Genomic DNA, 25,955 nt, shown 5'->3' on the forward strand with positions numbered 1-25,955 from the left:
AGAAAATATAAATAACACCTATATTGTCTGTGGCAGTACTAGAAAAATATAGCTTCTAAACATTGCAATAGCTCAGTTTTCCATATCCACACTGTCTTCTTTTTAACATGTATCCACCTTTAATAATGCTTTCACATTTTCCACTTCTTACTCAGCATTTACAGTAACAGCTGTGGGTGTTTCACAACTTTGATCAACTGTGAACATCAAGTTTCAGAGTTGCTAAACCTTCAATGCTGTAACGTCCCACCAATCAACAAAAGTAAAACCTTATGGTTGAGCAGTTAAATATCTACACAAATTAAAAGTTCAGCAAACTTAGTTTTTTAATACCTTTTGGACATAAATACTTTGAAGTTGGAGAAGACAGCTAACCAGTCGTGATGTTTTGGTACAATGAATTATTTCAATATTGCTGTCAGCTGTAGTTCCACCTCAGGCCAGACCAAAAGTTTTCCATGAGGCTCCATTTATGTCTTAAGCAGAGAGGATGTGGGCAGGAGTGCGGCTTCATCACTAAGTTTCCATAACAGCACGCTCACCATTTTCTCTCTGGACTTTCAGAAGGCTAGTCTGCTAGAGACCAACTGAAAAGACAGACTTGTAACACTATCTGAATTTACCCTCAGAGGCAGAGAATATGGGTTATTCACTGCACAGACATTCAAAAATGGGGATAAATATTCAATGAGGAAACGACCCTACACATATCACAGTTATCCTGTCCAAATGGACAAGATTTTTATAAAAGTATCTGTAAGCTCTCTTAAGGATGGCATGAAGAGAAATATGCCAACACACCAAACCACAGTCTGACGGTGTCTGTGTTGTTCAGACACAAGGAAGCCATCAAAGGGTTTTTTACTGAATGACTCAAGTACTTTACTGACCCCATGCCAGCATGTAGATGCCCTTTTCTTCCGTTCATTTGACGATTTAACTTTAACGATTCAGTTCAATGTCAGAGATCAAAACATGCTGACCATACGTCCAAGTCACAACACCTAAAAATATAATGATACAATAAACTTTAACTGTAGAAGGTTGTATTTTTCAAAAATCTACGTTATCCATCAGTATATTGCACCAATGTATCAGAACTATTGGTGGCTCTTTATTCAGATTTCAATGCTGTTCGGGGAATTAACAAATAATTGTGCTCTCTAAATTGAAGACCATTAAAATGGAAAGGAAACGGTCAGTGAAAGACTGTTTGACCAACCGCATCTTCAAGAAATGTAAACAACACCTGTACTGTCTTCAGAAGCTACGACGACTGCAGGTCAACAAGTCAATACTCCAGTCATTTCATAACTGTTTCATCCAATCCACCCTCACCTTCAGCTTAATGGCATGGTTTGGTTCCCTGACTGAGTTGAACGAATGTCCCCTCAACAGAATCATAAAGATGAGCGGGAAGATCATTGGACAACCCCAGACCACTCTCACAACCATATTTGATAAACAGGCCAACAGGAAAAGTAAACTCATCATATCGGACCCCACTCATAATCTCAACAACCAGTACCATCTGTTACCTTCAGGGAGGAGATTCCATTCCCTTCCCCTATGATCCAAACGAGCCATGTCCACCTTTGCGCTATACGGTGTTCATTTTAGGACATCCTCAGATCTCAGACTCAGGTGTCAGACTCAAACGAAAAGGCATCAGGTCTCGAATGAAAAGGCATCAGGTCATAGGCGAATCGCCATCGGAGTAGCCTGAAAGTCATTCAGTCTCTGAAAAACCTCTGTCATCTTCAGACAAAACTGCATTAGGTCTCGGAAAAAACAGCCTCGGACCAAAAGTCGTCAGTCTCAGAAAAATCTCTGTCAAGTCTATGAAAGTCAAGTGTCAGATGAAAAGGCGTCATGTCTCAGAAAAATGTCCCTCAGCTGAAACTGCTTCAAACCAAACGGTCAGCGTCAGAAAAACCAACTTTGTCAGAAAAAAACGTTGTCAGAGATAACGTTGCCCAGATGAGGGAGCTGTTGACTAGCTTTCTGAATTAGCTAAAGTAGATAGCAGCTTTTACAGTGAATACCCAGCCTCACGGCAGTTCGTGAAATGTTCACGTCATTTAATCTATTGATTTGTGTACACAGACACGTTTAATTAGTTGGTTTTTTTTCGTGTTTTTTTAAACTAATGTATTTCTTCTTTCGTGATCACAGCACGATTCTCTCTGCCAGCAGAGAATCTGTATACAGCTTTGCAATTATTGGTATTTTTAGCCCAATAACTTTTAATTTTTTTCTGAGGCTGAGAGAGGTTTTTCTGACGCTGACCGTTTGGTTTGAAGCAGTTTCAGCTGAGGAACATTTTTCTGAGACATGACGCCTTTTCATCTGACACTTGACTTTCATAGACTTGACAGAGATTTTTCTGAGACTGACGACTTTTGGTCCGAGGCTGTTTTTTCCGAGACCTAATGCAGTTTTGTCTGAAGATGACAGAGGTTTTTCAGAGACTGAATGACTTTTAGGCTACTCCGATGCCGATTCACCTATGACCTGATGCCTTTTCACCCGAGACCTGATGCCTTTTCGTTTGAGTCTGACACCTGAGTCTGAGATCTGAGGATGTCCTAAAATGAACACCGTAGTGCCAGCATCCATCAGACTGTTGAACAAACAATAACCACCCCCCCATCGATCGATCCAGACTTTGACCTATTCTCCCTACCCACCCCTCGACTATGTATTGTTGGATGTTGTGTTTGAATGTGCCTGACAACAAACGAAGTTCCCTCACGGGAAAAATAAAGTTCTTTTGATTTTGATTTGATTTTGATTTGACAGTCGAAATGTCTTGAATTTCTTTTAGTGATTGGTCGGAAGCTTTTGAGCCATAATCACCAGTGTATTTCATTTTGACACTGCGCTAAGGATTATTAAGCTTCTTACCGAGGTCAAAGGAAAGAGAAATGATTCTTGAAGTATCACAGAACATTAAGATTTACTATTTCACCATGGTCAATGTACCATTGCAGTATTCTTTCGAGAAATCTGTGACAGTGGCTCTCTAACAGTTTGTCTTTTTACTGACACTACTGTTCTTGAGTCCACTCCTCTCCTAGATGGCAATGCCATTCTTAAACACTATTAATATAATGAATCTGACTGACCTTTTGGGCTAAAATGTCTCATTGGCATATGGCTGGCACCATTGTCAATCTCCTCAAACCATTGGGAACCATTCAACCCTTGACGATGGGGATATTTCCAACCTGGAAGACACCGGCCCCATCGAGGACTGAATCATGGGATGAACGTGAGTCTTTTAAATCCATATGGCAGCAGGGGTGAGAATTTAGCAAGCCATTTTAAGGGATGACTGAATTCACCTCATGCAGGGAAATGTTCCCCGTAGTAGTCAGGTCAATTAGTGCATTACGTTGTCAAATTATACATTAGCTTGTCAAACTGAAGAAAAAAGGAGCTCCATAAACGTCAAGAAAGCATTATGGCTCAGACGTATGAAAGTTTTACTTGCCAACTTTCTTTATAACTACTGAACCTCAAATTTACCATTCATAATAGGCCATGCATCAGTGTCATACAGCAATCTAATAATAGGCAAGATAATGCAGTACTAGACTGTACATTTGTATCTCCCTGATAATTAGCCTAGCTACTGAGGCAGTGACAACAGTTGGACATATGTCTTCTCAAGACCAGAAAAGTGTATGGGATTAGTATGCAATGTGACGGATACTCCAACATCCTGCTTTTGCAAAGCCACAGGAGCAAATTAAGTGTAACCTTTATCTTATGGCAGCTTTGTTCAATAATATGGAGATGAAATTATACTATGAACTGCCAAACTGCAATCACGTCCCTGGCAAAACATGCATTAGAGCATCTTGCACATGTCAAAAAACATAATTATGTCTCCACTATATCAGAAACCATTTCCTACACAAGTCAGAACAGTAAATACTACATCCTCCTACATTCCACAGGAAGCTGTACCTGCCAGCGGAGCACAGCTGCACTATTATGTGATAAGGGCAGCATCAGGCCAGGCAACATCCTCATTGCAGCCTAAAGTACAGCATCTCCTATGTTAGTGGTTCCCAACCTTTTCTGTTTGACAAGTCTGGAAGAAAATAAGCATAGTTTAGTGTAGCATGAATATGTTTTTTTCTTCTCTTTTCTACCCTGTTAATTATCTATTGACCTCTCAGATTTGTCTTGTGATCCTTTTTGGGTCTCGAACCTCAGGTTGGGAACCACTGTGACCTAGCCAATTCTGATACAGTTCATTCATTCATTCACAAAAGAGAGAAAGAGAGAGAAGAAAACATAGGCCTACTTATTGTAATTTTAGTTGTATGGACTAACTAAGTCATAGCCCTGAGTGAGGATTTATAAAGAAAACTGACTAACATGACCTTAATGCAAGGTTCAGGATAAAATAGTCGCTTTCCAGTAACAGTTACTTGTTTGTCCCTATTTTGAATTATGGAAGTTGCTTTACACAGATTAAATGCATTGATGCAGTGTTGACTTTTTGTCAAATGGGGGCGCAGTCCATTTCATTCATAGATTGCATTCGCTCCATCTGGGAAACAGTATACTGTATAGCTTAGCAGGCCTATGTATTGCTTTAAAATTACAAACAAAAATACCAGACATGACATAGAGCCAGTGAATAGAGCCAACTATGTGAGCCAGTTACCCTACCCTGAGTTCATGGGGTTCTTCTGCTCCCCGCCAGCTGTTGCTAGTCTTTGAGAATAACCGAAGTTTAGTAACGTGCAGTTATCTTTTTATTAGCCTAACGTTAAATGTGATATAATTTATGTTAGCTCATGCTCTGCTTTCAAACACAGTTTCTTAAGGCTTACCATGTTAGGAGGGCGAAACTTAGAAACCACCAGCCATCCAGCGGCGGTGAATGTTTTCTTTGACCAGCACAGCCGTTGTTATTTTCCAGAGTAGTTCAATCCTCTTACAACAAACGCTGTAACGTTACTAGAACTGCTGTCCGGCACGATAACAGATTGTTTTGACGGTGGATAACGCTAAATGATGTGTTTTCAGTGTGTGGGTATGTTCCATTGATCTGGGACGGTTCTCTTCACAGAAACCACTCCTTGCGCTTTGTCCAGCAGTGATGTCATGGGGAGAAAAGAGTCCCGACCCCCAGGTTAACCATTTGTGAGCACACGTCTACCTCGTTTTCTTTCCATGTACAGCATTGTATATGCAAGTAACGGTTATGGTCCAATATATTATTATTATCTGTGGGCGCTCGAAATTACTTTTTAATCTGTAGGCTACCTGATAAGTCGTATGTTGACTTATCATACGGTCCTCAAACGTATCACTGCAGCATAGATGCCATTTTAAACATAGAGGTTTTAAATGAAACAGATTTAGTAGCCTACATGTACGTAGGCTAGATAGCCCATACTCTACTATATTTACAGAAGAATATGTGGATTTATACGGCGATTTCCATATTGTACAGGTTGCCTATGTGGTAAATTAAGTTGCAGCACTGCGTTGCCGATGTGTGGAAAAGGAACTTCGTTGACACTGTTCTTGATTATAAAAGGTTTATTGCATCAAGGATTTCAGCATCATGACGGATCCTGCAGAACCCGGAGAGTACAAAGCCAATATGCACTCTGTCTTGCTGCAGCAAGGACATGGCTTATAAGGGGTACGTTTAGGTAACATGTTAGATAAAGTAAATAGATGTGAGTTGGCAAGTAAAGGTCTGAGTCCCTTTGAGGTCAGTCTTTTTGGGGGGCTCCAACACTACACATAAAATCATTGATCCCACTCAGCCCCCAATCACAGAATCACATAAAACATCCTCTTCAACACATTACTCCACTGAGAGGAAAATCATTAAACTTACTTCACTAACACAGTGCTTATTATGTCTCAGCACATTTGAGCTTTATACAAACTTTAACCTTATAGGCTCTTCAGATACTACACCTATCGAATTGCTTAATTTATGCGATGGCTTGGATGTGTGGTCTTTACAGAAATAGCTTAGCAAAGCTCGGCTTGCTTTACACTTTTAGTTAGATATTGGCCTAAAATGAGACATGCATAGGCTACTAAATTACTGTCTGGAATCACGTCTGCCCAAGACATGACACAGCTTCTAAAGGGAAAAAAAATCTTGAATATGCAGCAAGAAAATCAATTGAGAACCTGGTGTGCAGTAGGCCTACAGGAAAAGGTGGAAGTTTAAAAAATATCCTGTAGGCCTTCATAGAATGAGTTAGTAGGCTATCTCTAAATAATGAGAAACTTTCTCAAAATAACGATGAAGAATCTCAAAATAATTAGAATCCTTCTCAAAATAATGGGTTTATCTCAAAATAATTAGAAAATAATGAGTCATCTCATTATTTCTAGATACTATCTTATTATTTTGAGAAGTCATCATTTAGATCCAGGAGATATACTGGTGCACCGGAGAGAGCAGAGAATAATAAACAGTGGTGAATGTACAGTGTGGGTAATTTTCTCAATTTTTTCATTTGTATGACTGATATGCTGCAGCACCTAAAGACCAACATTTGAGGCTGTGGTTCATAATTGTCATGGGCTGAAACCTAGCTAAATCTCATTAATTACATAACACTTTAGATGAGTAATAAACAAAAACTTGTTGAAAATATAGCATGAATACCATGTCATGTGATTATGCTACTTCAGTACACAACAAACAAATATTACTGTGACCACTATACAGATGAACATTTAATATCGGTTAGGTGTGAGGTGTGTGCAGTTTATATAATATAATATATAATGTAGCTAATGCTGGACAGTGCGAGACAGCGAGAGAGAGAGAGAGAGAGAGAGAGAGAGAGAGAGGAGGGGGGGGTTTAAGGATTGTATACAGTGAAGGACAGCGAAGTAAAAACTCCTTTGTTTGGACGTGGAAGTGGAAGTAAACGTAACGTAGACCACGTGACTAAAACCAGGAAGGGAATAGAGTGTCAACAATAAAACGTTGAGGTGAGTTTGCGCTTCTTTCACAAACACTACAGTTGTCGTGGCGTCTCTGTTGGGTATTTATACTGATGTTATCAAAGGGGTTGTTCTAAACAAGGCATACTATATTGATAGCCAACGTTTCATTTAGCGAATCGGCATGTTTTGTTTTTAGCAACGGCTAAGCAGCTAACCGGGGTTTGCTAACGTAGCTAACTTGTCATGTCAAGCACCCCAAAAAAGATCAAGATGAAGGTGATAATTGTTTTTGTAATGTTATTCTTCTAACGTTTATTTTCTATAGTATATGGGAACGTTACTGAACAGAAAATAGAAGTGCCATTCTTTTCTCTAATCTATCTTGAAATGAAAACATAGTGACATTATAATATAACATCGTACTTCTAGGCTAGCCTGTGGCCGTCTAGGCAACACCAATAGCTACTGATCAAGTCTGTAGTTACTGTCCACGCCACCATGTTAAGGTTGTGTTCTGTTTGTGTAAAAGGTAGAGATGGCTTCTTCAGACTGGCACCTGTCTTTGAAGCTGGCGAATCATCCCAAATCCACCTTCCACTTCCCAGACATGATGCCAGGGGATGTTCCACCTGGAGGATACAGAATCGCTACTTTAAAACAACTTGTTGCAGCACAGACCCCAGATTCCATCCCAGATCCTGAACTAATAGGTGTGTTACACCTGCTGTGGCGGTTGAACGCAATGTTAGCTGTGAATGAAATGTTTCTGTTTGTGTGCTGTAAACGTATGTTGAATACCTATTGTTAATTTTCCTAAAAATGTTCTATCTCTGTTCCTTTATCAGAGCTGGTCCACTGTGGGCGGAAACTTAAGGACGACCTAACTCTGGATGCCTGTGGGATTCAACCGGGATCCACCTTACACATCCTCAAAAAGACTTGGCCAGAGCCAGGGAGCAGCTCAGGTCTGTCTGTTTGTCATTTTCAGTACGGAAATAAATTATATTTTAGCTGTAGGATACTGTAAGTGAAACTGAAAGTCTTAATCTGAACGTCTGTGTGTGTGTGTGTGTGTGTGTGTGTGTGTGTTTCTTTTCTAGAGCCTGTGAACAGAGCAACTGCAGCTAGGGAGTTCAGGGTGTTTCATGCTGCTCTTCACTCTCTCAACTCTGCCTACAGAGACTCAGTGAGTAGAAAACACACACACGCACGCATGCACACACACACACACACACACGCAGCAGCGAGCACAACACTGTCCATGGTGACACCCCTCTCTGCTCCAAAGAGTTTAAATTATGTTCCATTTGATCTACTTAGGTTTTTAGTTTTAGAACTGTATTTTGAGAGAATGGATCAAATGTGTATTAATAACCTTTTTTGGACAGTCTTTGATACGATATATCAATCTTCTGTTACAACTGGAGGTCATAGGTTTAGGCCTTGTGTAGTTTTGTTTTCTTCTATTCAGATACATTCACACTTGACTTCACAGTATATCTGAAATGCCCCCCGATTGACCTCTTGTGGTCAGATTTAACTTCTCTTCTAATTTAATTATATATGTAGGGAAACTGGGACTGTTGCCTAATACATAATTGAACTTTTTGGCTACATTTACATTGCTACGTTTTGGTTTTTAAGCACAGCTTTGAGCCACAAGCGATTTCTGTGCACACGTGTTTTTAGCTCCAGTAGAAAAGCTAAACTAAACATACAGAAGGAGGTTTTTCTAAAAGGAAAAAAACAGCTCTGGTGATCCGAGTCTGTCTGTATTTAATAAATTCTAGCAGTGGGGGTGGCGCCAAGCCATGTAGTACTTTATAAATTAAGCATATTAAGGAAAATTTACAACAATTATCAAAACTCAGTAAGTTATGTTTCTCTAAGATCTTGCAGTGCTGATAAGAGAGAGGTTGTTTTTTTTATCTAGAGTTTTGAGTGCCTTTTGAGACTGCAACACAACCCTTCAGATTCCTAACCAAAACGGGTCAGAAGTGTTCTCAAATGTCTCCGGTTTAGAGGCTCTGAAACGCCAGAGCAGTGGGAATGCAAGTTGTAAACGTTTAAAAAAAGATATTTGTTTTTAAACCAAAACATAGCAATGTAATTGTAGCCTTACACTTGGCCATAAAGCTGGAGAAGAGGGTAGGTGGGATATGGAGTTCATCCTCTCTGCAATCTAGTCTCTAGTGTGTGAGTTATGTGACATCGGCAAAAAACGGTTTGCAATAGGTTTTGGGAGCTTTCTCATGCCTTACACACAGTAAAAAGTTAATTAGGTTGTCTTTCAATGCCGAATGCAGGAATTCATTGGAGTGTTTGCACTATACTCATTTTTGGACACACACATCCTTGACCTGGGGACTATTTGGTTTGGGTGTTTGGATTTTCTCTACAGTCACTTGGGTGCCATCACACCTGTGTTCACAGCTTTTTATCTCTGATTGAATCACCCTAGGGGGGGGCAGCTACGAGCTGGTCAAAGATTATCCTCAACAGGTTTAGGTTTAGCTATTAAAGGCTGGCAGCTTTCTATGGTGTAAACCTAGTAGGTACAAACAGTTTTAGAATACCAGCATGTTGGCTTGAGTGATAAAGGGATAATTCAGATGGGAATTGGCATATTTTTTCTGACATAAACTGGTACTCACTTATTTTGATATTGATCCATGGATGTTGGTACAGATGTGGAAGGAGCTATGTGTCAGCACCAGTTTGGGTCGGGTGAAAAAACCCTTTTAAATCACAACACAGCAGTCAAACAACATGTTACCCATCCTCAATGCATAGATAGTGTATTCTGATCTGTAATGGAACAATTTTATTTGCTGAGTGATACAGAAATGATTCTGAAACAAACGGCAGAATCAAACATGGGTGTACACCATCGATGTAATATGTTGTTGACGGTTAAAACGACGGTTATAGCACTGGCATATCTTTATCCAAAGGATCTGCAGATTAACGCCTAAACGTTAGATCAGTATCGCCACCAGTGAGTGTCACACGCAACCTAATGTCAAATCTGGAATGCACACTAATCATGTATATGGTTAAATAAGTATTGCTTTAGTGATGTAAATAGTACTCAATTACTGGCCACTACTATTTCTGCAACTATTTCTACCGCCACTAGGTTACTATTAATCCTTCTTCTTCTGATGCTGCTATATTTAAAAATGGGACCTACTGTCTTTTCCCCACACATAGGTATATAAAATGCTGACAAATAAAGAGTCTCTGGATCAGATCATCGTGGCTACACCAGGGCTCAGGTCAGACCCAGTCGCCCTAGGTAAGACCTGCTGAGTTTTATTAATGCTGTTAAGCCATCTCATTGTACCATGCAAATATGTAAATCGTAACAAATCTCCTCACGCCCTTTTTTATCTGTTCAGGGGTGCTCCAAGACAAAGATCTCTTCGTGCAGTTCACAGACCCTAACATGCTGGATGTGTGAGTGTGGCTTTTCTTTTGTTATTGGCTCTGACGTGACACATCTTAAGTACAGCACAGACACACGAGTGGAAGGTCATTTAAATCTGCATCTATACTTTTCTGTCTGTTTCGTAGATTGATCAGTTCACACCCAGCCCTCGTCAACGCCATCATCCTGGTCCTGCACTCTGTGGCAGGCAGCATGCCCGCTCAGTCCAGTGCGAGCTCTTCTCGCAACGTCTCTGCCAGTTCTTACAGTGACATGCCAGGTGAGCACGGACGATGGCGTGGTAAAAACAGGCCGAATCTATGACAAGCAAGAGAGGAATGCTTATAGTAATAAAGCATTGTTGTTGACAAACTCCAGATATTAACACAACTGATCCGAGGCAGACAATAGTTTAAAGTGCTCATATTATGCTTTTTGGCTTTTTCCCCTTTCCTTTATTGTGTTATGTCTTTTTTTTGTGCATGTTATAGGTTTACAAAGTGAAAAAGCACAAAGTCCACCCCAAAAGGACTTACCATCTCCAACAGAAACACTGTTCACAAACTGCTCCAAACAGCTCTTTTGTAGTCCAGCCTTTACGTCTGTGATGAACGTGTGTCACTTTGTAACACACAAAATAATCTTCGCCTAGCTGCTAGCATGGCACACCCTCATACTCTGCTTCTGACTGGCTAGTAGTCCTTACCTACTTACTGCGCATGCGCGACTCCCAACAAAGATGGTACAGAAGTGAGATGTCTCACTCTGTAGCTAAAACAGAGAGCTCAACACACAGGGTGAAAAGAGGAGCTGCAGCAGTGTGCAGTACAACAAAAATATTGTTACACCATGTAAACCTATCCTGGTACAAGTTCTAAATACAATTATGAACCTGAAAATGAGCATAATATGAGCACTTTAATATTTTGATGCAATGCAACAGATAACTACTGGCAGTATAGTGTCTGCCCTTTTAAAAAAAATATGTAGCAATTTTGAACATAAAAATAGTTTTCGATCCGTTTTTGTTGCGTTTTCACTACAAATTCACAAATCCTTCTTTTTTATCCGGCAGGGGGCTTCATGTTTGAGGGCATGTCTGACGATGAGGAAGATTTCCAGTCCGTGAGTCCCTCTGCTTGATACTCAACATCAGATATCATATACAGGAAAACTGGTGATGCAAGGCTATCTTTCTGTGTCTAAATGTGTGTAACAGGGGAGCCCAGCAGGTCCCTCCAACCGAGCGGGAGGCTCATCAGGATTGCGACCAGTTTCTCTGAGCCACAGTGGAGCGACAGGCCCTCGACCAATAACGCAGAGCGAGCTGGCAACAGCTTTGGCCCTCGCCAGCACTCCTGACAGCAGTGCGGTCACTCCAACAACTTCAAGCCAGGTGAGATGTATTTACATTTAGAAAAAGATATACAGATGCATGTATATATATATTTTTTTACCACTTACTTAATAGATACTGTAGAATTGACGCAAGATTAAAATATGACACATTAAAGACATTTCTTATGTATTGAATACATGATCTCTGACACATTATTGCAGGTGAATACATTGATCTTTTGTTTTTCTTGTCTGCCTTTGATATAGGCGGACCCCTCCAGTGGCGTAGCCCCTATGCCAGCAGGGACCCCAGTCAGTAACGATCTCTTCAGCCACGCTCTACAGCAAGCTCTGCAAGCCTCCAACATGTCTGCTCTACAGGTGGGGATGTAAACTCGCAGACTAAATCCCACATAATCAATTCATGAAGGAGATGTACTTTGAAATATCAAATAATGTTTAAAGTGCTCATATTATGCTTTTTGGCTTTTCCCCTTACAACACCTTTATTGTGTTATATATCTTTTTTGTGCATGTTATAGGTTTACAAGTGAAAAAGCCCAAAGTCCACCCCAAAAGGGACTTACCATCTCCAACAGAAACACTGTTCACAAACTGCTCCAAACAGCTCTATTGTAGTCCAGCCTTTATTTCCGTGACAAACGTGTGTCACTTTGTAACACGTTATAATGCTCACCTAGATGCCAGCATGGCACTCCCTCATGCTCTGCAACCTCCTAGCTAGCAGTGCTTACCTACTTACTGCGCATGTGCGACTCCCAACAAAGATGGTACAGAAGTGAGATGCCTCACTCTGTAGCTAAAACAGAGAGCTCAACACACAGGGTGAAAAGAGGAGCTGCAGCAATATGCAGTACAACAAAAATATGGTGTTTTCTGAAAATTAAACCACATAAACCTATTGTGGTACAACCTCTAAATACAAGTATGAACCTGAAAATGAGCATAATACGAGCAGTTTAAATGGTAACTGGCCTGTATTTTTTGTGGTATCAGTGTAAGGTATACACTGCAGCTGTAAAGTTGTTTATGCAAAGCTTAAACGAGGCAGAAGTGAAAATGATTGGTGCTTATTCAGTGAATGTGTTGTTTTGCTAGGGCCGCTGGCAGTCCCAGATGCAGCAGCTCAGGGACATGGGGATCCAGGATGAGGAGCTAATGCTGAGGGCGCTGCAGGCCACAGATGGTGACATCCAGGCTGCCCTGGAGCTCATATTTGCCGGAGGCCCAGGACTCTGAGCCCCTACCCCACGGACAAAGCCTTTTCTAGAGGAGAGAAAGCAGAAAAAAGCTTGTCATTGTGCTGCCCAGACATAATAAATTATGGCTTTAGACATACAGTATACAGACTCTTCGTATTATTACACTGTTTACGTCATTTACATACTGTACAGTATCACATCTGAGTTCCACAAACGTTATGCCAGCTTTTTCTTCTTGATGTGACTAGACTTGTAATAAATGTAATAATGCTTACCTTATCATCTCCTGAGCCTGTCTTCCTTTTATTTAATAAGTTGCATTGACCGTAAGATACTGCATTGGTCTAGTCCGTCTAATTTTTCTCGTGTGTTTGCTTCTTGATTGTATAAACATATATAATTATAAAAGTTTTGGGTTGCAGTATTAAAATATGGGCCTCATGTAGTGCTTTCAAAAACATACTGTACTTACCAAACCTGTGTAGTTCATATATTTGTACACTAGATGGCAATGCAGTAGTTCTATCCAGACGTGACGTGGTTGTTTTATTTGAAGTTGTGGGTTTTCTTATTTTTTTTTATTTTTTTTTATTTTTTTTAAAGGCAATAGGCTTAGGCAGCCAGTAACATAAAAAGGAAGTTGCAAAGATAAGGTGATAGCTGTATTAACATCCACTGAGGTGTTGCTGTGCTTGTTGGAGCCTTGTTACCATTAGCGGAGCACCCTCTTTCTCCCCCCAGCCTTATTACAGAAGGCTACATTTGCGTTGTCTTGTTGTCTCCCATCGGGGTATTTTAGGGGAGGACATATTGCGTGCCCCCCCCCCTCTGCTACCTACAGTTTTCCATCTACAGTAATTGCCCTGCTTAGTTTTATTACTGCATCTGTGACTGTGACTGCTCAATCAGTGGATTGCCCTTTCATGAGCACAGCACCCAAACAGCGCTTTGTGTCCGTCTGTCCCTATTACCGTTTTATATGCATGCACACCTGCGGGTAATTTTCCCTTCCAACTGGCTCCAAGGGTATTTTAAAAAATAAAGCATTTCCACTGTGCTGAAGGAACCAATGTCATAGTTTCAACAAAACTAGTGAATGAAAGTGTCATTGTCTTTCTAGCAAATTAAAAAGGAGACTGCCTGTCTAGATAAACTAGTGGAATTTTAAACCCAGCTGGAGTAATGTGGAATAGTTTTGCATTGATTTCCATTAAGACATGTTCTTACTGTACTTCTGTTGCTAGTAAGCTGTGAAGTCAGTCTGTGGAATGTGTTGCACACACTTTACAGTAGTGTATTGTTTCTGTTGACTGTTATTATGCACAGCCTTTCATCACAAGCATCATAACTGCAGCTTTCAGGACATTCTAAACAATTTACTGTGGAAAATCATGTGAAGTTGTCATGGAGACACTCAATGGTGTGCGAAATGCCATCACATTTGGTATAAAAAGCTATTATTGCACACCATATTTAAGTCTCTTTTGTTAGTCAGCTGTGAGAGTAGTATTGACGATATGTAATCTCTTGCCTGATATTAAATCCTATATATCCACCTTTATGTCAAAAAAGAACAGAAATTGCAATACACTTTATGAACTGAAAAGTATTGTTTGCACTTGTCGACTCTTTCAAAACCTCTTCATCATTGTAAGACCTGGCTAAAAACATATTTATTCTGCTAAAATTATAGGAATAAAGACAAGGGTAGCAAAATATCTTTGTAAAAGCCAGCACTTGAGATGGAGGTGAATCTTCAGAGGGTTTTCTTTTTTGAATGGCGGCTGTATTGCACCTGCTGGCGGCACACTCCATCACAAGTGAACCACCAACTTTGAAGATCTCAGAGGGAGCAGAATTAATAAAAAAACACACTGTTATTTCTCTTTTTCTGTCTATTTCCACCTATCATTTTTTTTAGATAAATATAGTCCGTCTTCATTGAGCTTTGCCACAGTTATCACAGGGTGCCTAAGCCACACTTGCCAAGCCAAAAAGGTTTTGAATAGCTGTGAGACTGTGTTATTTCCATTTTCAAACGTTACCAAATAACACTGTGGTGGATGCATATCTGTGAGAAAAGAAAAGCCCTCTTCTGAGCAGGAAATGGCTTAAACAACTGGAAATATGACTGCCTAATGAATCAAGCCCGGACCTTTGAAGCTGGCACAAATCTGCCCAATTACTCCCACGGTGACCTGGGATTCAGGTAATGAGCCAGGTTCTGCACCGTGCCATTATAGGCAATATGTTAAACCAATAGAAATCATCAATGCCAGCGCTTTTGAAATGATGTAAAAAGCTCCTCTAATCAAGCCTTCACAGACAAACAGAACAGTACTCTCACTATTCTCTCCAGATGAAATCCTCCGACCTGGCAGAGGAGGAGGAAAGGAAAGAGTTGGTATAATGCCCTCCGCCGGCTTTTGTCTTTCTGAAAGGAGGCAACTCATGTGTTATTAACATAAGGTCTGTTACCTGAGATTGCTTTCTGTCTGGCATGACTGAGCGGAATATGAAATGAGCTTCTGATGGACACAAGGCCATTCTATACCCTTGTGGGCCATTCATTGCTTTCAAGCCATGCTTTTATTCTTCCCCTTCTTCTTCAGCACTCTTTTTGTCCACAAAAGCGTCTTTGATGCAATTTATCCCAGGTGCTTTAACCCTTGATGGAGCTTCTATAGAGGAAAATAGAGCTGCTTCAGAGGAAGAGGCAAAGATCAGCACAAACCACTGGGAGAAACTTAAAATAGGAACTGTTTTGTCTGAAGGTGTGGATTTGATTGAAACAGGTGATATGAGAAAAAAAACTACTGAACCTAAAATGATTTTGACATCTGACATTTTCAGAAGTAATTTGGTGCATAAGCATGTGTGTAGACAGTGCTGGGTATTGAAAAATATTACACTTTTTTTTTTATAATTAATGCCCAACCAGAGGGTTCTTCCAGGAAATTCTTAGAAAATTATTAGGGAATTATTTTACACACCCATAAAATAAAGTGTTACCATTGGAAATCAATGCTACTTTTTGGTTTCTTGGTTGGCTAAAAAATCTGGTACTAACTTGAGGCAAAAACTTTCTTCAAATGCCAATAATCATATATGATTTGCACTTCATTAAATTGACAGTGTGCATTCATAAAATGCTGCTATAAACTTCTTTATTGAAAAAAAGGCCAAAGGTGTGATTGCTGGAATCAGGAAAATATGGATAGGAAATATGGACTAGCAAGCTTTGGACAGATACACATCGAGCAAATGCATCTGGAATGAACAACGGAGTGAAAAAAATAATATTACAGGACTGTGCTACAAAGTGGATCAATAGAGGACAACAAGTGCTGGAGTACTGGCTTGATAATTTCATCAGCTTTCTGTCCTTGACTCAAACAATGGTCCCTCTCTTATTTGTCAAAGGACTTCACCATGGTAACTAGTGCTGGCGAAGATACAGGAAGCGGCTAGATTTCCTTTGCTAAATAATTATGTGTTTGAATAAAAAAAAAAAAAAGATCACTGAAACATTATATCACGCATTAACTCATAAACCCAATTTTATTTATTTTTGAACCTTGATGCCTCTATGTCCCCATACAATACATTCAGTATATACATTTGGCCATGAGGGACTGTACAGAGATATGTTATAGTACTGCATACATACGTGGCACGAAAATGTACACAAAGGAAACTCATACATGCCACTTCACCTCAGTAAAGTGATGGACATGGGGCAAGTCAATGGCTGATGGTTGCTTACACACACACACACACACACACACACACACACACACACACACACACACACACATATTAAGACACTTCTGAGGGAGGAGAAGGGCTCTTTCAGGTTCTCATAATAGAAATATACGAATGTGAGTGTGTCTGCTGATTGCAGCAAATCCCTCCCCGTCAGAACAACTTCCCCTCTGTCTCCCCCTTATTCTCATTTTCCCTTTTTTCCCAAAGCTAAGGCCTCTCTCTAGGCAGTGTGGCCGTCATATGCAGGCTCTTTCCTATAGTGGAGTAATACTCATCAGCAGCAGTAACTAAATAAAGAGCCTCACTGTCAACATTTCATCACTTAGACAGGGAACATTTAGAACATAAAGGATACATCACACATATAGTTTATTTCATTTGCATTTCTTCTTAGGATATATTCTCTCAAGGAAATACATAGGTCCAAATCGACAACATGCTATTTCTTAATAAAGCTGCAGAGGTTGTCTTATCACACGAACAGACACCCTCATATGGCATACTTAATCTGATGACAGCAACATCTGTCTGATAACTTACTGCGCCAACAAAATAAACATCTGTATACATCCCACTTTCTGCAATCTATTCTCTTTAACTAATCAGGTCATTTTGCTGATAACATCTCTTCCTGGTGGACATTTTGTACCATCATATTGGTCATAAACATTTGGTGGAGGCACACACTCCAATCATTTTTCCTTCAGTGACTGCAGTTCAGAGTTGCATAGCACAGAGCGGCGTTATAGCCAAAGCCAATATGTATTTGACTTTGTATATAAAGTGGTCATGCTCACTTAAGTCAGTTTCTAATTCCTTAATGTCAGTCATTTTCAGCTTGGACCAAAGCCCCCCCCCAAATTTCCATTTTTACTTGGATTTGCTCATTAAACCACAGCATTTTGCAACTCATAAGACAAAGACAAAAGTTTCCTCTGAAGAGGCAGTTTGTCACAAGTCATTAGACTCAGCTTCTTGTAACTGGTCAGCGATATTTAATGCTGCTGTGGACTGAAATATTATTGGTTCTGTTACAATAAACTACAGAGAGCAGACCACAAGACAGACATGACATTTCTAGGAGTTGCTGAAATAAAATATGGTTAATGAAAAAATACAAGAAGAAATTTAAATGAATGAGTCATGGGGCTGAATTCTAGTTTCTTGAGTTCAGGGGAGAAAAAAAAAGGTACTGACAACCAAAGAGGTTCAAGCAAGGGCTGCCAGTTTGTACCAGCAGGGTAAAAAACACACCGGAACTCAGAGAGTCTGTGCACAAATTCTCGTGTGCATACATATTAATACCGTACACATGTTGGACGTGTTGGACACATGCATGCTCACTCACATTCACACATGTATAAACATCTGCTAGTAAAGGGTAGATGATAGAGAGATTTTAATGCCAAGTGGAAGCATGACAGAATGAAGGTAGGTGTTTTTTCTGCGCTGCGCTGTGATTGGTCCGGGGGAGAATATGTGATCCCCCGTTGCTCAGGAGACGCCGTGACTCATGTCTCAGAGTCAGGCCACCGAGGCAAACGTGCATTTAGCAGAACTTGAAACAACAAAAATGCAAAGCACCACAGTAAAAGAGGCTGGAGTAGTCCCCAAAAACACTATCACATCGGCACAGAACAATGAGGGTGAGGGGGCCGACGGGCCATCACAAAGGAGTAACGCATCAGTAATAATTACCCCAGAATAAATTACAGTCACAGAACAATCGTTAAAAGCAGAACTGGAAATCAGCTGATCTTGTGGACTGATTTGACCCATGCATTATAAGGCATTAACCAAACATTTGTTACTGACATCACACAGTATCATATTAGTGACTATACATACAATTGCTGATCTGGAAAATCTGCTTGTGTTTTCATAAAAAAAAATCTTGGATTAACTTTATTCAAAAAATCATATTACTAAAACCGATGATGCAATTTTAAGGGAATTGGGAATGTCGAAGGGAGAGCAGATCGATGTCTGCAATCCCATTGTACCTATTGATCTGCAGATGGGCGAATGAAATTGATTTTCTGAGGTAGACAATGCAGACATATTTCATTCTCCCGATGCAAAGCCATTCTAAGGAGGGGTAGCGGGGCTAATTTGGTCCATTTGGACAGTCTCTGGTCTCTCGCCTCAGCCAATTGTACTGTGTCAGATGGGTTGACCCATCCATCATGATCTCCTGCCTGTCTCACCACTATGGTACTTACACTGTCATTGGTGTGATACACCCACTCAGTGATGGATAGCAGACAGCATGCACTATGACAAGATAGAGAGATCAGTCTGCACTGCTCACAGGCCTGCTAGTTCCATGCAGCTGGGGACACACCATTCATACAAGGCCAGTTTATTCAATATCCTGACCACTGTATGGGGCCCATGTGGACAATTTACCTCAACATGCCTCATAAATGTCTCTTCCCTTACACGGCTCTTACAATCTTCAAGTCCCCTTATGAACAATTACAGTATCAACAGAGCCTAACCAAATGAGCAAAGTCAAACAAACTTGTCCATACCCAATTACTCATGATGTGCACTCTTTTTGGAAAAAGGTACAATATATTATAATAAAAGGTACACCCCAGTGACAAATGTTACATTGTTGTACCTTTCTTTTCTTTAGAGTGTTAAGTGCTAAGGGAAATCAGCTCAAGAATCAATGAAATGATGTTCAACAGATCAGTCAGTCTGTGATGTAATGGAGTTGGTGTTTGTCATAAATACAATAAAATAAAAATAATAAAGACTTCTGCAACATTGAGTCTGTATGTGTAAGACAGTGTGCAGTAGGCCTTCAAAAACAGGTCTGGAATCTGTTGGCCAGTGAGGTGAGTCAGGATCAGCAGTTTTGGGATGCCACTGTTCATCTTCCCATGAGCCTAATGGGCTCTGTCCAGAGGGACAGGAAGCTTGGAGCCACAGGGTGGCCCAGTGGGTACTGCAGGGGCCGACGCCTGCAGGGGACCCAGAGCACTATAGTGTCCTGATGGCTACAGGGTAGAGCAGGGACATGTGTTCAGCACCCTTGATGGGCAGCTTGCGGCTGGAGTAGAAATGGATGATCTCAGGAACGCTGTCAAAAGGGCAGCTGTTCTGGCCCAGGATGTACTTGTTCTCCTTTGTCCGCGACAGCTTCATGTGCATGAAGCCCTGGCTGCTTCTGGGGACAAAAGAATACAAGAGAGAGAGGCCGAAAACATTTAGTTAGTTCCATAAAAACAAGACCAGGAGTCTGCATTTGACGTCATATATTCTGAAGTGTCAATTTCCATCTTCGATAGCATGGAAATAAATTGTTTGTGTAAAACAAGGTGAAACAAGAGGCAATAGCGACACTAACGGTTCATGGATATATTGAAGCTATAGTGCATAGTTTCTGTCGCCCCCATGAGGAATTCTAAGTAATGACAACAAAACTGTTGGCGCGTCCACATGATACAAGCCTTCCGTGATCACGCACACCCCCCACCCCTTCTCCACGCAATTGCTAGTAGCTAAGGAGGACACGGAGGATTAAAAAAAACGAAAACATGATGGACTCTTCAGAAGAGGTAATTATCTTCACTCGAGTTTCTGCGTGAGAAAGTCGCTGGACGACACAATCTTCTGAACATAGCCATACTGACAAATACAGAGAGAGTTGTGTGGAGCTGATAGTCTTAATTTTTTTCTTTGTAGCAACTCATTTGGCAATGGCTTGAATGTAACGGATGTTCATTAATATCAAAAAGTTCCGCAAATTCCACCAACTGCGGAACGGCTGTGGATCGGCTCTGCTGCGTGTCGGCTCTGTGCTCCTCCGTCCTTCAATACCCACCAGGTCCGGATTTGTTGCGGCACGGCTGCGGCCATGACTGAAAGCTGTAGTCACGAGGACCCATGAGATCTCGCTAATTCATGTAGAATAGAACCACAAAACCAACAACAGTTTGTTTCCATCCAGAGGAGTAGAGGGGAAACAACTCTGTGCTGTGTTTTTAAGGTGTAGTGCAGGGAAATATGATCCGCCTTGAGCACGGTGCATTTTATTTTGAAAATTAACCGGATGTTTTATTGTGTGCTCGACTTCCTGTCCTGCACTATCTGAATTGTGCTGAATTGCTGCGGAGCTCTCCGGTATCTGGCAAAAATAGAAGCTCTGCGTATCTGCTCCGTAGGGCTGCGATCGCCAGAGCTGGGACGGAGTCAGGACGCAGCCGTTCCGCAGCCGTTCCGCAGTCAGTGAAAATACACACATTGACTTTAATGGAAACCTATTGACTCCGCCGCCGTTCCGGAGCGAATCCGCAGCCGTTACGCAGTTGGTAGAAATTACCCTTAAAGCTTTAAGAGAGCTGGATATGGCACTGCCACTAAGTGGCCATGAAAAAAGTCCCCTGTGACCCACATACACCTTAATAAAAGACACTTCTATAAAACTTTTGACAGGATACCTTGAATGGCAAGGAAGATCAAGTATTAGTCTTTGCATTAGTAACTTTTAAAACATGGAGGTTTTAAATTTGTAAAACTTTCCCAAAACTTTAAAAAGTTACTTTCATGTGTGATTTCATACCAATGTAAAGTCTAAGCGCCAAGCAGGGCCGCACAGGTGGGGCCAGTGGAAGAAACACTAATGCGCACGTGCAGTGGGCCACACAACGTGGAAGCAAACCCAGAAAACTTGCGGTTTTTTTTGTCAATGTCACCATCTTATTTCCTATAGCACTACACACAAAGTAGAGTGGAGGCTGATGGGAATGTCATTAGTTTTGCAGGTTTTCATAAACTAAAGTATTGGGAACATTTTTATTTTTGACCTGATGGTGGCACTAGAGGAAAGGACCCATCATATGGGAACCATGAATGTCTCAACCAACTTTTGTGCCAGTCCATCATGTCGATGAGATATTTCACTGGATAAGTAAAAACGTGAAAATGACAAGTACTGTAAGAGTATCACAAAAGTCAATGGGATTCATCCTGGGGGAACCATGGACATGTGTACCAAATTTCATCGCAATCCATCTAATAGTTGTTGAGATATTTCAGTCTTGACTAAAGGGGTGGACCAACCGACCGTCACTGCTGTGCCTGGAGCCATGTCGATTGCATGGCTAAAAACCAATTTAAAGAGAAAAGTATGTCAGAAGCCTGAATATATGGGGAACTCAAGAGATCGCCCCTCCTTGACAGCTCCTTTCTCATTTACTCCTGCAGTAGTTGCTCCCTACAGTATGTGACAATGTTCTGAAAGCTGGATTACCCTTTGATAACTTTGACACTGTCTGGGGAGGAGGCTAAAAGGCAGGTGCTTAAGGTGCTGGGTTTCACATGCAGAGCATAAGGATGAGGCTAATGAACCCCCAGGATAAATCACTTAAGCTACAGCAATAAAAGCACAGCAAATGAAAAGCTCCCTGTGTGTTTCTTGGGGCTTTCGATCAATACATTTTACAGCTTGCCAGTAATCTTCCGCTTTAAAATAGAAAATTACTTTTTTGGAGTTAAGTGATGCAAACAATAAGCTTTAGTAAGGGACTGATACAAAACTAATGACCCCTATATCCTGCTGTAAATATACTGTTTTGATAATCTGTCTTCACAAAAAGGCATTAGCATAATATTTTTTTCAATCAGCAGCTAATGCTTCTTGCAAGTTATGACTGCTGTAGGCTCAAATATGACTCACTCATATTGCTGCTAGTGGGCATTATGCCCTGTCATCAACATAATGTGCAACAGTTCATTCCAGCTCACTAAACTCCCACTTACTCTACTTTATATCTCTTACTTCCCTAATCTGAAATGTAACCCATGTTGCTGAAATGCAAATAATGAAAAACATGGCAAAAAGAAGGATAATAACAGAAGTGTTCCATTACACTGGAGGAAAAAGAGGAGAAACCCCCCAAGGATTACAATTTCTCACTAACCCTGGCTGTGACAAGCAGTCAAACACATCAGGTAAGCTTGAGAGCTCTGGCCCAATTGACTCATGGGGCCAGTAAGTGTTATCTGCAATATGCGTTCGGTTCACTCACAGATGGTGTAGAATAGGACTCCCATGAGGACTGTACACAAGCAGGATAAATCTCTGCAAGGTGTTAAGTAGAAGAGATATTATTTATTCTCATTATCAACAAAACTATGATGTGGCAACACCATTTTGACAGACAGACATAAGCATGCATCTCTGTTTTGATAAGATACAGTGAAAACAGGCTGGTCAAAAGTGTTGATGACTGAACCATGCTCCTCTTTTTCATGTACATTTGTTTTTGTTACTGACTGTTATATGGGTTTGTGAAAAGTCAGGCAGACAAATGAAGCAACTAAAATCAACAAAAAACATATTTTTGAGGTCACTGAATATATGCCCACTATAAATGAATGCCCACTGTAAATGTACGCCCATTACGTGTGATGAACAAAAGCAAGAAGTGGGCTTTAGGCACCTTATATGTAAGACAAGTCCATTCTTTACTTATCTCGTAATTGCATATGTAAAGCCTGCAGATGTGTTCTCTCCCTGATGTGCAGAGAGAAACCGGCACAGAGATATCACTGAAGTGGAAAACAGCTTAGAATGTACAGGGTTCAATAAAGGGACATCCATCAAGAATAACAATAAATGGATATAGTGATTCCTTCCTGTGAGGTTATGTTTTATGTCAACAGATTAGACCAAGCCTTTTCTTTATATTGGTGTGATTATTATTGTTATTACAGAAAATGAGAATCCTACGCAGCGTATATGGCAGATGATGGAGAATATTTCAAACGGAAATGTTAACATACTTTTTTTATAGGTGAGCTGAGGTAGAAAGCTGCAGGCTTGCTGGGCTATAACTGAAGTAAACACCATTATCAGACCATCACCTCATTGCCTCTGGCCTCTGTATTTATCCATGTCATTAACAAGTTCATCATGATTTGAGGAGAGCTGGACAAATTTCAGTCCTACCATTCTGCAAGTGGTGCCAGGAGAGCTCATTTTAAAATAAATCTTCCCTGCAAAGTGCATTTGATGAGTCTTCATGTGGAGCACTGGGAGACTGGCGTTAGGTTACATAGAGCCACACTTAAAAGGCAAACACATCAATAGAATCATTTTTAGATTCCCAACTGATTTTCCAGTCAGTGTTCATGGCTGCTTATCACTTTACAGTCCTGCAGAGACAGAAACCAGGACAACAGAGCAATATGGCATGGCTGTTGATAAAATGAATATGGGGCTTTTTTTGAGAAGACAGGCCTTGGTGTTATCATATGCATGCGTTTGAAGGCTTCTATTGTCTAATCTGGATGAATCTCACTAGGGAGGTTTGCCTTCCTTGTTTATTGAGGTTTATGACTTTGATTTGAACCCTGTAGTCCTCAGAGCAGGAACAGCCTGACAGCAATCACAGCTTATCTCCACCTTCAGCATATTGGATTGCTCCATGAATGATGCTGTCAGTGTTATGAATCTGTGGCACCAGAAAAGGAAAATCCATCCGCCAAAAGCTAATAATCCTTAGCAGAAGTGATGACCTTTTTAAGCATTACTGGGCATCAGATATGCTGTTTGCCTATTATTTCATATGAGCACAAATTGAATGAGTCTACCTGGGATGAGCCAAACCATTCGGTAATACACAATTGATGGAGAAAAAAAAGGATGTAGTTAGTGGTGTGAAGCAGGCCAAGAAGTTTAAGAAACAAAATCTGCCATCTATATCCAATGTGGTTAATGGACCATAGAACACTGAAAAACTTGGCTTTGATTGGTTAAAATAAGCAGCAAAGTCAGATTAATATTGCTTTTGTGTTCTAGACAGGTCGTTTGTCTCGTCTGCACCACATAAAGGATATCTGATTCTTTTTCTGTCTAAACTAAATAAATAAAAAAAGACACCATAAAACCATGACGTGTCTTTGGAAGAGGAGTTAAACTGCAGATGCAAAGACATTTTGGTTGCTTTTTCAATCGGCTATTTAGTTTCCCCTCGTCTGTGTTGTGGCATCAAATAGGTTGTGTTAGATAAGATTTTCTCCTTTCACTAACAATGTCTCTTCTCAGCCAGTGGAAACACGCTGTGCAGAGCTCTCTCTCGAGGTGAGAAACAGGATGATACTGTGCTCTGACAGACTTGTGAAGGGTTTAATGTGTTTCAAACACCTTGAAGGGTTTCTCGTCACATAGAGAAAAAAGAGGGAAAATGAAGGGTGGAGGGGTAGGGGGAGAGGGGCAGGTGAACAGAAGAAAGAGGTTAGGAGGGCAAAACAGACTGAAAATGCTTCCGTCAGGCCACAGGACTCTTGAGGCTGGCGGTCTTAGCGACGTCTGTCTTTATCAATAATGCATTACACATACGTGCCACCTCATGCCCTTATACATTTTTCAACAACCTCAGACATGGAGGATCCTCACCTTGGGTTTCTACTCATTTTCAGTGGCAGCAGGGGAGACAGGCTCGTGTGAGCAGGCTAAACTCAGAGAAACCTCTACCTGCAGTGTGGTGGCACCTGTCATTCTCATCAATAAGCCTGCTGGCTGTTTTCTAGGCTAAATCTGAATGATGCCAAAGGCAAAACATATAACATTCTGTGACAGCCAGGAGCTGACTTACACAAGCAAAAAGCTGCAAGAAACATTCTCTATGTGAATGTTTTTACCCTCTTTCTCCTTCTGCAGGTGCTTTCCTGCCAGCTATTTAGCTAGCAAATGCTACAGTTGGCTACGTTATTACAACAATACATCTTACCACTCCAAGACAAAGATTTTTTTTTTATTTCTAATCTTTTCACTTATGACACAGACCAAGAACAGACTGAGGTCCAACATGACAGTCACCTCTGTGATGTACATTGAATCTCCACTACAAGACCTGGCAGCAATTATTCAGTCCACATCCCAGCATCACTGTTCCCATTAGAAATGATACTTACTGGTGAGTGCAATTTAATAGTGATACAATCATCTTGCTACAGATTCAAATGTACAACACAAAGTGCTTAAAACTCATTACGATCTCTTAAACTAAAAAGCTCATGGCCCAGGACTATATGCATTTTTCCCCATGTGGCCACTGGCATGAAAGGTTTGAGGGTCAGCTGTGGGATATGAATTAGTGTAACTACTGTACATGAATGTTAGTGAGGCCTTTACTGAACCAGAAGTTTAAAACATTGTTTCACCACTCACTAAATCAAATAAAACTTTTATTTTAGATACAATATCTTATTACTGCCTGTTTGACTTT

At 40.7% G+C, this 25,955-nt stretch overlaps 3 protein-coding genes across 6 annotated transcripts in view; 1 reads left to right on the plus strand and 2 right to left on the minus strand.

Moving 5' to 3' along the window:
- The window catches only part of cd276 (CD276 molecule), an 80,755-nt gene extending 75,630 nt beyond the window's left edge, over window positions 1–5,125 (minus strand). Inside the window, exon 1 of one of the 2 annotated variants that reach the window (XM_078252427.1) lies at window positions 4,854–5,125. The gene's annotated coding sequence lies outside the window, so the exon portion shown is untranslated. The remainder of the gene's footprint in view (window positions 1–4,853) is intronic. The other variant, XM_078252435.1, reaches the window with a different exon arrangement.
- Window positions 5,126–6,887: 1,762 nt separating this feature from the next.
- ubl7b (ubiquitin-like 7b (bone marrow stromal cell-derived)) lies at window positions 6,888–13,221 on the plus strand. 3 transcript variants are annotated; one of them, XM_078252455.1, is made up of 11 exons: window positions 6,888–6,996; window positions 7,481–7,661; window positions 7,797–7,916; window positions 8,052–8,137; window positions 10,165–10,249; window positions 10,353–10,410; window positions 10,528–10,661; window positions 11,457–11,506; window positions 11,601–11,777; window positions 11,987–12,100; window positions 12,839–13,221. In XM_078252455.1, exons 2-11 carry the CDS (start codon window positions 7,487–7,489, stop codon window positions 12,977–12,979), a joined length of 1,140 nt encoding a protein of 379 aa, XP_078108581.1. In that variant the 5' UTR covers window positions 6,888–6,996; window positions 7,481–7,486; the 3' UTR covers window positions 12,980–13,221. The 3 variants fall into 3 exon arrangements, with proteins under 3 accessions (XP_078108581.1, XP_078108589.1, XP_078108574.1); XM_078252463.1 differs by having other exon boundaries at window positions 6,899–6,996; window positions 7,485–7,661; XM_078252448.1 differs by lacking the exon at window positions 6,888–6,996 and adding an exon at window positions 7,021–7,227.
- Window positions 13,222–16,484: 3,263 nt separating this feature from the next.
- shf (Src homology 2 domain containing F) overlaps window positions 16,485–25,955 on the minus strand; it is a 103,271-nt gene continuing 93,800 nt past the window's right edge. The window contains 1 exon segment of the mRNA XM_078252476.1: window positions 16,485–19,888. Coding sequence (XP_078108602.1) covers window positions 19,702–19,888 — 187 coding nt within the window. The 3' untranslated portion in view covers window positions 16,485–19,701.

The sequence above is a fragment of the Sander vitreus genome, chromosome 1, assembly GCF_031162955.1.
Source record: "Sander vitreus isolate 19-12246 chromosome 1, sanVit1, whole genome shotgun sequence".
NCBI lineage: Eukaryota > Metazoa > Chordata > Actinopteri > Perciformes > Percidae > Sander > Sander vitreus.